Source organism: Macrobrachium nipponense, chromosome 6 (genome assembly GCF_015104395.2).
Source record: "Macrobrachium nipponense isolate FS-2020 chromosome 6, ASM1510439v2, whole genome shotgun sequence".
Taxonomy (NCBI): Eukaryota; Metazoa; Arthropoda; class Malacostraca; order Decapoda; family Palaemonidae; genus Macrobrachium; species Macrobrachium nipponense.
In genome coordinates, this window is record NC_061108.1 from 42,239,360 (window position 1) to 42,254,447 (window position 15,088).

General features: G+C 39.0%; 1 protein-coding gene across 5 annotated transcripts in view; it reads right to left on the bottom strand.

Annotated features, from left to right (window-relative positions):
* The window catches only part of LOC135216120 (trithorax group protein osa-like), a 596,580-nt gene that overhangs the window by 403,813 nt on the left and 177,679 nt on the right, over positions 1-15,088 (bottom strand). For all 5 annotated transcript variants that reach the window (XM_064251166.1, XM_064251168.1, XM_064251165.1 and 2 more), the window contains exon 8: positions 1,848-2,309. In XM_064251166.1, the coding sequence (XP_064107236.1) occupies positions 1,848-2,309 (462 nt within the window). The remainder of the gene's footprint in view (positions 1-1,847; positions 2,310-15,088) is intronic.

A 15,088-nucleotide genomic window follows, 5' to 3' on the forward strand; every position in this document is an offset into this window, starting at 1 on the left:
AGGTCAGGCAAAACTGGAAGTAGAGACGTCCCTGACTTGAGGTGTGAACTTGCATCCACCAACAGATATCCTTCCGACATTGGAGAGGAGGCGGCTATCGTGTCCTCGGGCACAAAATCCAATGACTGGCGAAGGGTCGACTGAAGGGACCTCATTCTGTGACGACCTCCGGGAGCCAGTTGGATGGGTAATGACAAATACCCCAGGAGAGTCCTTCAAAGAGAGACTGGCTGCATTACAGAGGACAAAAATTCTTCGGCCAAACTTAAAAGCTTGTCTATCCGTTTCTGAGAGGGAAAAGCCCTCAAAATCTGGGAATTCAAAATAATCCAAGTTGACACAAATGCCCAACTCGACACAAAGAGACAGAACCATCTCTCTCGACCGGAGAAATTTCTTTAGAGAGTCAGCCTGGACTAGCCAATCGTCCAGATACTGAAGCAGCCTTACTTTTCACCGATGCAGAATAGCCGAAACAGGAGCCATCACCCAAGAAAAGACCTGTGGAGCAGTGGTGAGGCTGAAACTAAGGGTCTTGAACTGGAAAACTCCCAAGTCTGTGAAAAACTGAAGATAAGGTCTGCTCTTCAGATAGATGGGGATTTGCAGATAAGCATCGATGGAAATCATCCAGTCCCCCTAACTGACGGATGAAAGAGCAGTCTGAACAATCTCCATCCAGAACTTGGACTTTAGAATGAACTTGTTCAGGACCGAGGCCTTTAGAGCCACAAACACTCGTGAATAAAACCCGGGAAAAGGAGGCGCTTGCTCTATGGCATCCTTCTCCAAGAGGGCTGAAAGTTCCTTCTCCATGGCTTGACCCCTGATTGAGTGAGGGGAATAACTGCTGAACTCAAGAGAACGATTGGAAAATGGAGGTCTCAAAACAAAAGGGATGAGTTAAGTGAAAAGATCAGGAATGAGAAGCTGTGGGGGGAGTTGTACGCTGATGATCCGGCGATTACTGCTGAAAATGAAAACCTACAGAGAAGGGTTGGAGTGGCAGAAGTCTTTAAAGAGGGGTGGCTTAAAGGTGACTGAATAAAAGTGTTTTGCCAAGAAGTAGGGAAGACAGAGACAAAGTAGTAATTACAAGAAAGACTTGATTATAAAACAGGCAGAAAAGTTTAAATACTTAGGATCAACTTTAAGTCAAGAGGAAGAATGTGAGGCTGAAGTTGACAGTAGGATAAAAGCTGCATGGGAGAAGTGGAAAGAGGTAGCTGGAGTGGCATGTAATAAGAATATGCCAATCAAACTAAAAGTCAAGATATATAACACTGATAAGACCAGTGCTCATGTATGGAGCAGAAACATGGGCTCTAAGAAGAAAAGAGGAAGTAAAGCTTAAGAGAACAGAGATGAGAATGCTGATATGGATTATGGGAATATTGCTGCTTGAGAGATTGAAAAATGATGAAATAAGAAGGGCAGGCAGGCAGGCTTAGTAAAGATTAAAGAAGTGATAAGAGAGTCACGATTGAAATGATATGGGTATGTGTTGAGGATAGATGATGAGAGAGTGAAAAGGGCTTAGGAAGAAACTGTTGAGAGGAAGAAGACAGAGAGGGAGACAAAGAATTACATGGCAAGACAAAGTGAAGGAAGATATGGTGAGAAGAGGTTTGGTGAAGGTAATGCCTTTGATAGAAGGCAGTGGAGAAGGTGCATCAGACAATCGACCCCTTAATATAGGGATAACAGTGGGAAAGAAGAAGAAAAATAAGTTCAGACATATCTACCAGTGTAATACAGTTCAGGAAAAGTACTTGTGAAACAATAGTTAGGATAATAATATATATAAAGAAATAAAGGTACTGAAGTTTATACCAAATGAAACTCACCTTAGGAACCTCAGGACTTTCTTTAATCTCATCATTCTGACTAGGCTGCTCAGCTGAGACTTGATTCTGCTTTTCTTCCACCTGAGAAGGGGTAGGCTCTTTACTTTGTCCTTGATTCTGTGGAGCCTGATTAACACTTTCAGGTTTCTCTGTTTTAGGTGTAGTTGCTTCATCCTGAGGCTTTGATAAATTTTGTTCTTGCTGTACAGCTGGGCTTTGGCTTGGTTTTTGAAATTGTTGCTGCTGGGATCGAGGACCTTGATCTTGGGTTTGAGGTTTAGACCCTTGACTCTGTTGTTGAGATTTAGGCCCTTGATTTTCTTGGATAGTGTTAATATCAACTGTTTTTATAGTTGTCAGATTTGGATTGACATTTGATGGTGGTTGCGCAGGTTTGATATTTGGCGCTGGCATGGATAACCGGGATGTAATTGGTGCTTTTTTGGCCATTCCCCCATGTTGCTGTAAAGTAAATTTACATACTCATTATATAAAATACCTTACTAAACAGCAAGACAATAACAGTTATGATATAAAAATTATCTTTCAATCCATAATGAAAAGACATTTCAAACAAATACATGATACAAAACATTATCCAAACAGCATTTAATATTCTCCTTATATCAAGTGTTTTCTAAATAGAAGGCACCTCCTCCCATGTAAGGAATTTCAATTCTAAGGAGAATAATTTCACCGCAACTTACCAGATTTCATTACTTAGTGGAATCACCCAAGTCTGATAAAAAGTAAACTAATATTTACTACTTACAATTTCTCAACTGTGGATTAATTGAGTCAAAGTAGACAACCTTTCATACTTAATCAAATAACCTGATAAATATGCCAGTATTTCTGGGCAGTGAAACAAACATTCGCAACCAACACTTTTCTTTCTGAAAATGTAAGATTAAGGCCTTTGTTTTCAGGGTAAACAAACCATCATGCCAACAGTTGGCACTCTTTTAGTCACTAATTGGGAGTCTTTTTCTGCCTTGTAAAGAAACAATATGGTTACATAATGTAATTTCTTTGCAGTAAATTACTAAATTTGTGTACAAAGTATTATTTTTGTTAGTAAAGCATCGTTCTGTTCATCCTACAAGAATTCTGAAATTTTTGGTTAACTGTTATTCATGGTAAACATCTCAGCCCTGCAGTCCTTTTATGTGCACCTGGTAAATATTTACTGTATTCATATTTATCAGTAAAAAGCATTAACAAGCAAACATGCTAAAAATACATTCAATGTATTTCTGGAGTGGTATTTTATATATATTCACACAGAAAGCTAATCTCTCTCAATCATCAATGCATAAAAGAAGGAATATGGGATGAAAGGGATGGGGAGGAATTGTTATTGTTTGGGTATGACTAACAAGACCAATGCAGCATAGAGAACTGTTCAAGTAGAAGACCTTAAAAGGAATGCAGTCAATATTAATCACATATATTTATGTACAAGGGTCCTTCAATGAAGGGAGTCCCTGGATATGGCAGGGGTTCTGTTCCCAGCAGGGCGCTGTAAGTTGAAAATCACCTTAACCCGAATCATCCTAATTATAATGGGAATGAATAGCAACGGCGCTGTAAGTATGGGTTACAGCGCCATAAGGCAAGCACCTTAAATCCTGAACGACTTAACCCAAAACTGATGTTAACCCGGGGACTGCCTGTATCTGGTTTCACCTTCTCAAGAACTCTATATTATCTGGGGGGTCTGCAGCACCACAATATTTGTATATATAAATTTTAATAAATGTTATAAATCCCACTTGGATAGTAGTTAATGCTGTGTGAGTAAATAGATGTACTGTTAATGCTGCTTATCGGCATAAGAAGGGAGGGAAGAGTTTTTGGAAGGGGTGAAGGCAGAAAGAGTGGGTAGGGGTAGAGAGGCATTTAAGCTTGAGAGCTTTCATGACTGCTACTGCTATTGGTTAACAAGCACTAAGTCACTTGATAAGTCATCATATATTACTTTACCACTGGTTGAGACTTATTACAACCTCAGTACATTATCTCACGGGTAGGGCTTAACCCTTAATGGATGAATATCCTCATGATTCACTCATGATTAGCATCAATATTATGTACATGCCACCCATTTTGGGGGAATCGGTGGGAAAGAGGTTCCAATACTTCTATTACCCTTAAATTCACTAATGGAGACTTTTAGATTGGCTCAGCTTGCCAATTCTAGGCAGCTCATGACTTAGTTGTGTATTAAGGAGACACGTACTGCATAATGCAAAAAAGTTACTGCATCTTTGATCTCGGTAAATTTACGTAAATATTTTTTTTTAAATATACTCAGAAATTGTTACCGATTATGGTTCCTATCTGTTTGATATTGTGTCAGCTGTAATTATAATTTTACAAAATAAAACAAAATTATTTATTAGAAAAAATGTTTAACTTGGTAAAATTTGATTGTCTTGTAAAAGAGGCCCCCCTACAAGGGTTGTAAATTTAGTCTTTTTCAACTTTTCATGGAACGTAGGGAAAATTTTTTGGATTTTTTTTCCATGATGTGCATTTGCATATCTTCCTCTTTTCATTGATGTTTTTTTTTTTCTTAAACTGGCCGACCTCAAAGTTTTCCCAACCTGGGGTGTTGCATATGCTTTTTTTTTTTTTTTAACCCAAATTTTAATGATTATCCCTTGCTCATAAGAAGGCTGCCTCCTTGCAAACGTAGTGCAAATGGCTGCCCACCCAGAATAAATATCTCATTTTTCCCTCCCCTGTATTACGTTTCACTGCTGCCGAAATGTCTTGTGTAGTTCCAGGTCACTGAAGGAGCCGTTATAAAGGATTGGAAGTGCCGTTGTCAAGAATGACAGCTGCCATCTTATGAAAGTTGCCGTAAGGTGACCCTGACCTCAACACAGTTGGTTGCCCCATGAAACCATCTGCATTCCTTCTTTGGCCCTTATTGTAAGTGAACATGATTTTCCTGCTTACTCCCCAGACCGCCATATTGTATCAAGCATATGCATCAACTCTTTGACTGCATCGCTGTAGGATCAATCTTGTGGAACCTTACCATAATCCCTAAGACGCAACTCAAGTATTTTGTAACAAAACCTCTCAAGTTCCCCTAGATAACCCACATGCAACTCTTGTTCCCTTTCTTAAATCTGTCCCCATCTTGGACCTTAAACAATGCCTTTCACGCCACTGCCACTAACCGTTTGCATGTGTAAGTAAACTTAGTACCCCAAAAAGGGTTTAATAGGTTCTTGTCCTGCTAGACTGTCAAATTCTGCCTGTGGTGGTTAGAGCAATCTCTGGGTATTGAGCATATTATTTCATGAAGATAAGATAGCTTGATGATTTTCATTAGTGTTGTGATTTATGTTAATTCTATAGTTAATTAAAGATCTCTTTCTTGTTGAGGGATGCCCCTATAGCATGTGATGTAGGCTGCATTTCCTTCACTGACTGCACGTTGTGGGCTACAAAGCCTCAGGAATTTCATTATCTTTAACCCATTTTTAATGGCCTATGTACCCTAATCTCCCCATGTACATTTTCAGTAGTACCAATGAATTGTTATCCTGATTGTGGAGTAAACCACTGTTAAGATTTATGCTAGTATAATTACGGATTGCAATCCAGTAACGTAAGTTAGCATCTCATATTTTGTAAGTTTTACATATTCTGTTTTTCTACTTACTGACTGCCCTTTTAGTGTATACATGCAAAGGCCAGTGGTTACGCAACAAATAGTATGCAGTTGGCCCGTAGTATTCGCGTTATCCGGATTCGTGGATCTCTCTCTGAACCATATCTACCCTTATTTGCTGAAAATGAGCTTATTGCAGGCTTTTCCAAGGATAAATAATCACTAATTAGAGTATTTTTATGTTATTTTCATGACTAAATACATTTTTATGATATGAAAATTATCTACTAATTTTAAAATATTAATAATACTGTATCAGTAAATTTAATAAGATTAAATTACTTTACATAATGAAAATTTATATTATTTGAGATGAATCTTACCTACTGTTAAAAGTTAGCTGATTCCTGCATTAAGAAGAGGATGATGGGTAGTGCAGCTAGACAAAAATCCGCTCAGCCATTTGAGCTAAAGGTTTTTTGTATGAAACCCAAAACATTCTCACCTGATCTGGAATCCTTTGTGGATTTTACTACCACCAGAAGTTGGATTCCATTCAGGGAGCAAGGGTCTCATACATATGTAGCAAAGAGCAGCCTTGCGGAGAAAACCGCTTTGATTCAGCCAGAATGAAACACAAGCGGTATGAGGGACCCCTGTGCCTGGGTCCAAAAGCTCTATAAAACAGCAGTCACTTAAAATAAATACCTTTACAATATATAGGTACGTTCCTATACAAAATTTGTACCTTCAAGCTCCCCAACATATTAAAACCTGAGATTTAAACAAAAAAAGCCTAAAGAATAGCTCTTTTTTCGGTTCAGGAAAAGACTACCCGCCACTAGTAGTGAATTACGGGCTTTTCATTTTCCAAACACAATTTTGTATACTTACAGTGGTGAGCGGGTAAAAACCAAATTGTACTTCTACTGCACCACATCAATACAATTCATGAGTGACAAATTGACTGAAGACTAAATGAAGTTATAACTGCTGCTCACATTATGAATGTTTACCTTCAATAAAGGTAGAAGATATGGAGCTAGTTCTCATGGACTAGCCTATTCAATATGTCACAGAGGACCTCGTGTTCCTTGAGAAAGACTACAATTTTCTAAAAATCACAACACAAAAGGTTAACTTTGCCTCTTCCAGGCTTAACCTTCACAAATACATTCCTTCTAGGTTTTCTAAAACCACAAAACAAAAAGTTAACTTTGCCTTCAAGCTTAACCATTAGCAAAGGCATCTAGGTTTTCTAAAACCACAAAACAAAAGGTTGATTTCTGCCTCTTCCAGGCTTAACCTTTGACAACGACATCTATGTTTCCTAAAACCACAAAACCAAAGGTTAACTTTGCCTCTTCCAAGATTAACCTTTGACAAAGATGTTCAAGGTTTCTAAAAGGATGATAAAAATGTTCCAGGTTTAACCTATCTGATTAGATTTTTAATGCCCCAACAGGATATAGAAGTTTCCTCTTCTTCCCCACTAAGGGGTTACATTCGAATTCTTACAGGGCACTGTAAAGCATAGCCTTAATATCACCCTCAGCCTTATAAGGTAGAAAGCTAAAATAGCTCAAAGAAGGGTGTTGATAATAAATTTACTTATTAACTGCTGCTAGTGCTAAATAAAAGGTTTCATAGTAAATTCAGATAAAGTTTAGACCTGCATCTAAACTCCAGCGAGAGAATGATAGAGATGAAGGGGCTTCAATCTCAACATCTTACAGTGCTGGCCCTCATCAAGATCTAAAAGTACTTGATGCAATACCGAAGAAAGTACGTTTGGAATGACAACTTTGGAAATAGACAGTGAAAAGTTTTATTATCTCTTAAACAGAAAACACTGACATCTACAAGGTTTCAGGTGCTGAAAATTCCTCTAGAATGGCACCCTCAGTAATACACAGACCACTACTTCTGACCCCAGGCCACGGAAGTTTTAAATTAAGGACACATCCTTTGATAACTTGAAAATCTTATTGTTGGAAGGGGACAATCTAACATCTCCAAGAAGTTAAGGAGATGCCGAAGTAAATGGAAGTTTATGGAATTGTGTAGTCGAGTTGATTTCCTCTTTATGGAAGCACAAGACACCTACCGAGAGCATTGGAAATTCTGAAAATCCTTTGCCCTGAGGATACAAAGGCTCTACAGGAGACAATATGCAATTCTTGCACTTGAAATTTCTCAATAGTATTCAGAGTAGATAAGAGATACAGGCCTTTGAGTCTGAATTAGGCTAAATTTAAGGAAACATCCACTGCTCAAGCCTGAGGGCCATCACAGAAGCAGTAATCATTAAGATGTCCCTGTTCATCTACATGCTAGTAAGTCTAAATGAGTGCTCCTTAAATCCCACACCAAGTGCCGATCTTACGGATGTAAAGGCCCTTGTAGGCAGTTTGTTCTTCCTGAATCCCCAATTGCCAAAATACTGTCCTTCCACAGAATGAATGGTTAAACCAATATGTTTCATTTCACTCAAAGCCGCAAACTTCCCACAAAGACTTTGTTTCTGACCAGGAATAAACCACCTAAGCATCCTGATGTCTTTCCACTGCCTTTACTAGGCGTAGTGTTGACCATTCTATGTTGCATGAAAGTGTAATGACACTATTTAAACTGTGTTGCATGACAGAGGGAAAAGACCAAAACCTGGACTTAGGTTTAACAACAAAATGGACAATTCTTGGTTACAGAGTCCCTCCTACAGTCCTGGAGCCAAAGATGGTTCTGGATTACAGTGGAACCTCGACATAGAAAAGTCCCAACTTACGAAAAATTCAAGTTACGAAAGCAAAGATGAAGATTTTTGCCTCTGGATATGAAAATAATTCAGGTTATGAAAGGGTGTTACTGTAAAGTCCCGAGATTTGCCTGGACCACCAAGAACAATTTTAAAACTCGCGTGCCTCTAACATTGTAGACTCGCCACCATCCTCCCACTCTCCCATTAGTTCCTGATGCTAGTCACTGCCGTAAGATCCTGCTCTCCTATTGGTCAGCATTTACCCCATCAGGCTCTACGTAAAGGCATCGTTCGGCCACTTCGTCGCACCAGCGTTATTGTATGCACGCAGAATTTGTTCATTCACATATACAATTTCGTTTGTTAATCTAAATTTGTGTTAGTGATTTCGCTTTGGACTTTATCGTGTTGTGTAAAACTTAATTAGTAACTTAATTTTGTCCAACAAGAGGAGCCACATGCATGCTGAGATGGAGAGGCTGTTTCTTGTATGGATAAAAGACAAAGAAATCACTGGCAATACGATAACCGAGACGGCAATCTGCCACACGGCTAGCGCTATTTTCCTCAATTTGATTGCCCAGGCTGAAGACAACGGAGGAGAAGGGACATTGATGCCAACCCCGTACTTCAAGGCTTCTTGTGGGTGGTTTGAAAAATTCCGGAAACGGACTGGTATCCATTCGGTGGTGCGGCATGGGGAGGCTGTCAGCTCGAACACGAAAGCGGCCTAAGCCTTTATTAAGACGTTCAACGAGATGACGATCAACGAAGGCTACAGTTCTTAGCAAATGTTAAACTGTGACGAGAATGGCCTTTTTTGGAAAAAAAATGCCTCTTCGGACGTACATCACAGAGGAAGAGAAGCTACCCGGGTATAAACCTATGAAAGACAGGCATACAATTGTACCTTGTTCCAACGCCAGTGGGGATTATAAGGTCAAGCCCCTACTTGTGTATCATTCGGAGACTCCTCAAGCCTTCAAGGCCCACAAAGTGCTAAAGGAGAAGCTTCCAGTGATATGGAGGGCTAATGCAAAAGCCTGGGTAAAGAGACTTTTGTTCACCGAGTGGGTAAATCTGTGTTTTGGCCTGACAGTGAAGAAATATTTGGAAGAGAAGCGCCTCCCTCTGAAATGCCTGCTGGTGTTGGATAATGCCCCTCCCCTCCCTCCTAGCCTCGAGGAAGATATCCTAGCGGAGTATTCTTTCATCAAGGTTCTTTATCTTCCACCTAACACCACCCCTCTCCTCCGGCCCATGGACCAGCAAGTGATATCGAACTTCAAGCAGCTGTAAACGAAACACCTTTTCAAGAGATGTTTCGACATCACCAATACCACAAACCTTACCTTGCGTGAATTTTGGAAGGAGCATTTGGATATCGTCATATGCATCCGACTCACCAATTAAGCTTGACAGGAGGTTTCGAGGCGAACCTTGAATTCTTTGTGGAGGAAACTCTGGGCTGATGACGTATCTGCCTGAGACTTTGAGGGATTCGATGTGGGCGAAGCTGATGCAGATTCAGAAACAGTTGACGATCCTGAAAGTGTTTCGCAACCAGATCTTGACGAGATCGTTGCACTCGGCAAGTCCATGGGTCTGGTCGTCGATGAGGACGACATCAATGACCTTCTCGAGGAGCACCAAGAGGAGCTTACAACGGATGACCTGAAGGAGTTGGAGGCCATGCAACATAATGTCGTTCAAGAAGAGTTCTCTAGCAGCGGCAAGGATGAGGAGAAAGACTCTATGACAACGGCAGAGATTAAGGATGCTCTAGCTGCTTTTCATAAAGCGCAAACATTTGTAGAAAAGAGACACCCTGAAAAGGCTTACACAGGTCGTATGCTTGGGCAGTTCGATGACGTTTGCCATCCATTTCAGGAACATTGTGAAAAGCAGGCAGAAGCAATCTTCCTTAGATAGAGACCTTTAGTAGGAGTAAGCAAACAGAAAGATCCAAGTGATACAAAAATACAAAAAGTTGAAGGAAAAAAGAAAAAAGAAAGAAAGAGAAAAAAAATAGTTAGGTGTTAATGTTTTCTGTCATTTTTTAAATGTTTCATAAAGTTTAGTGTTATGATTTTCTGCCACTTTTTAATGTTTCGTAAAGTTAAATGTTCATGTTTTCTGCCATTTGTCCTCCTCTGTCGCCACTTTCGGTGATCGCCTCACTCGAAAGGTAAGGTTCCACATTTTACTACATACAGATGTACGTACAGATTTCTTGTACCATGTACACTAATATAAACTTTATTTACAGGTATGTAGTACATATTAGTAGTATATGTAGTTTAAGTTAGGTATTGAATGGTCCAAATTGTTGTATTTCATTGTTTATTGGTCAATTTAGCTTTATTATACAATTTACTGGGGTGTTTTTTTAGGGCTTGGAACGAATTAGGTAATTTACATGTAAAATGTGGTTCAGGATAAAAAAAAAATCAGGTTACGAAAGCTGCTTCGGAACGGATTAATTTCATATCCTGAGGCACTACTGTACTTAAAAGTTTAATGAACGTTATTTGTAAGTCATAATTCTTACACTGAAACTGTACATTAATAAATCATGATTATCTGAAAAAATCCCCAGTGAGGCCATGTTTCCTAATAAGGAAAAGCCCTTACCATATAGGAAGTTTCCTTCAGGCCTAAAATTCTTCAAGTAGCAAGCACCTATTCATCTTTGTCCAACAAGCATGCTTAATTAAGTATCGTCCCCACATCACCAGATAAGAATGGGGATACAGAGAATTAAAAATATAATCCATAGAAATTGGGTCAGAAGCAACAGTTCCTTGGCCTTTGGAATACTGTTGACAGTATGGGCCAACTTGAATCACTGATTCAGTAGAAGTTTCTTGTTCCTAAAGTCGATTCCATCCACCAACGGGCAACAAGTCCCTGACAAAACTTATAGAGGGCTGCACACTAACCCAAACAAAGTGCACACAACAACAATACCTTCCTTCTTGTAAAAACATTTTGAAGGAACTTGCATGACTGCGGATGTATTGGTAAGTGGGATACATTCTGCATGTGTACCACAAGTCTGACCGTTCTTTGGAAAGGCATTAAAACCATACTAGAAAACCAAAACGTATGTGAGCAGACACTTCCTGTTATTCAGTCTCCAAACGTCCAAGAATATCTCCAATTACTTATGGAGCTCGTCCCAAAGAATTACCTCTGGACCATCATCCCCTCCATATACAATCTCCTACTAAAAAGAGACTTATGAGACATTTCTGGTGAAGATAAAGGAAGCTATAAGAAGGAGATTAAACCAGTTGAGGACAACCAAAAAAGAATCACAACTACCCTTCACCTTCTCCACCAAGTAAGGTACTGGTCCCAAGTCTCTTCATGCAAGTCTCTCCATGCATGTTAGGAGGTTGCAACTTTCCACATCCCAGAACCTGAGTCTGCACTAATCCCAAAAAGGTATAAAACAAGACTACCCATAGATAATTCCTTATTGCCTTAATCTGAGCTGCATAATCAGACAGGAAGCGAAAGTGTTCACACTTCTTCAAAACCGAGTGAGTATAAGCATCAGCAACGAGTTACTTGTGTTCCTCACTAAAACTCCAGCTGGCGACAAGCCCTAAAGCTGGCTTTACAAACTCGCAGAGATGAGACAATGTAGTTAAGTAAAAGATAACTCAACAAGATAGACTGAAACTACATCAGCATGTCTGTCAGTCTTGAGTTCATTTCCCCACAGGAAAGAGTAAGAAACCGAACCTCCAACTAAAGACTGTTAAAGGACCAATAAGCGTTTGTACCTAAAGAGGCAGTCTTCGGCTCTCCGCGACTTTAAGACACAAGATGACAAGTCAAGGCAGACCTAAAGGGAGATTTGTGCGTCCAAGGACGAGAAAAGTTACGAAATGCTCTCTAACAGGTTAAGCGTTAGTTCTCTTCTCCAATATTTAGAGGGCGCCGAAATACTCTAAAGACAAGCAAGACATATTCTCTATGTGGCCTCTTTCCTCATTAAAATGAGAATACAGCAAAGCGTAATGTTGCAACAAATGCCAACCAGCCCAAACGAGTTCCTCCAACTCCATTCAAACTCTTCTTCTGCCAGCGGGCAACAGGAGGAGACAGCCACCAACAGGAGGTAAACAAAAGAGCTTAAGGGGGCCGGTCAGAACCCCTATATATGGTGGTATAGGGCAAAATGCAGTCATGAATAAATTCATGGAGCTTCATATGGCAATTGAGAATACGTATACAAAATATTTCGTCAAAATTCCTCTTACTTTCGTAGTTACAGGGTAATTAGTAAACATAACTCAATAAGCCTAAAACATTCATCCGTACAAGAAAATGCAATATTTCTTCTGTTATCGTAAATTTTGAAAATTATTGGCAAAGAAATTGTGAGAAATGGCATCTGTAAACATTCCGTAGCTCGCAGAAGCGAGTATCTGCATCTGGTTCAACCATGAATCAGTAGGACCACAGACTTCAAGTAGATTACACGTTCGAGTTTCACCTCGTGACATTCGCTTGCTTTTACGTATGTTTATGTATGTTTCGGCAAGAAGTTCATCATGCCAATGAGGAAAAGACAAGGAAAACATCTCGCTAACATACAGACAAAGAAAAATTGCTCAAGTATTATTACAGAATATCATAATATACGTGTAGTTAGTGAAGAGAGAGGGAAGGGTTGCCTAGTAACGCCCCCTTCTTGCCTGACAGCACACGTCACACTGTGCCCAAGGCTACGATCTTTGAGCAAAGAGATCTTCATTTATGATAAATAACATAGTTTTGGTATTTTAATACCCAAAATGGAATATGAAATTCATAATAATCATGATTTATTAAATTGTCTTTGTAAAAGAGAATACACCTTCGAGTTTCACCTCTGACATTTTCTTGCATTTACGTTTCTTTATCTTTGTTTCGGGCAAGAATGTCATCATACCAAAGAGGAAAATACAAGGAAAACATCTCGCTAACATACAGAAGAAAATTAGTTGTAATAAGCCGAGTTAGTGAAGGGGAGAGAGGGGGTTATGTAGGAAGGAGTGCCCCATCTTACCTCAAGCAGTGCCCCAGGCTACGATATATGAGCAAAGGGATCATCATTTATGATTAAAATATGATAAATAAAATAGTTTTGGTTTATTAATACACAAAAAAGAAATATACATTCATAATAATCATTATTTATTAACATTGTCTTTATAGAAATGCGAAGGAAAACTTTGAACGCCCGTATCTCAAAACTGTACTTATTAACCTTCAAAATCTATCTCCTCACTTAAGTTTTAAAGCTATAACATTGGAATTTGGTATATAACTCAGAAAGACATTATAGAACAATCAAATAAAGCCCTTTTTTCCAATTTTTTTTTTTTCGTCTTTTTTTTTTTTAATTTTTTTCCTGTGATTTATAGGGTTTATTTTTTTACCATCTTGAAAATTTCATATCTAGCAAAAAAATGACCTTTAGAAAAAAAACTCTCCATTTGATTGGAGGTCTACATCAGGTCTATATATGGTAGTAATCCCAGGTCTTAATATTAAATATCAAGGGAGGAGATAGACTTTGAAAAATTGTTATTTTCGGGATAAATTGCCCTGGCGTCACAAAACCGAAGGTCAGAGGCGAAAATCATATGCGGTTTGGAGATGTCCCAAGTCACCTTATTAAGTGGTATGAATGTCAAAGTCCTGTTGTTAAAAAAGGGCATTAGCCGGCCGGCCCCCTTAAAGGATTGCTCTTTCTCCGCAACCCTTGGCGACAGAAAGGGACACTTGTCGACAAGAGGTGACAGCAGGAGAGTTCTGTATCGCATCCACCAAGACTCAATGAAAGGAAGACAGTTTAAGCAACTTAGGACTCAGCCAAGTCTGTACGAGCCAACTGAGGGAAGGAAACGAGGGGCCAGAACATGGGAAAGATTGGGAGGCAGTGGGAGAGGAGTTACAACGACTGTCCCGCCTCATCCGAAAGCGAACATATATACAGTGGACCCCCCGTATTCGCGTTCTCCAGATTCGCGGACTCACACATTCGCGGATTTCTCTCGGGAACCTTTCCCTGCATTATTGGCAGAAAATTCGCGCATTCGCGCTATTTTTCTATGATAAATATCCACAAATTCCTGGTTTTTTTATGAATTTCATCATAAAATGCACTTTTTGTGATAAAACTATTAAAAAAACCATGTAGGAAAATTTTTAGTGGGTTTTTCTTGAGTTTTAACTAACAAAATAGGCTGTTTTTAGCATTTTTATAGGGGTTCCAAACATTGGCGGATTCTAACTATTCATGGGGGGGGTCTGGTACGCATCCCCCGCGAACACGGGGGGACCACTGTACTTGAAAGCATTCCTATATGAAACTTCATTAGGAAGCTCTGAAGCTAGATAATATCTAACTTTGAGAGAACTTTAGATACTACAGACAGTGTACACTTGAAAGAGAAACATTAACTCTTAAACGCCGAGAGGGTATTTCCGCAAGTGTCTCCCATATGCCGGCAGGTAAGTGAGCGCCGAAGTGGAAAAGAAAGAAAGAGAGAAAAAAAAAAAAAAAAAAAAAAAAAAACAAAAAAAAAAAAAAAAAAAAAAAAAAAAAAAAAAAAATAAAAAAAAAAAAAAAAAAAAAAAAAAAAAAAAACCCCACCCGCACGCTTATTTTTCAAGATTAAGAGTTCATTTTTGGCTCCTTTTTTCGTCATTCTGAAGTTTAGTATGCAACCATCAGAAATGAAAAAAATATAATTATAATATATAAATATTGGAATATAGAACAGCATGAAAAATATGTCATATATAATTGTATACACATCGCGATGTGAGCAAAACAGTTAAAGCTAA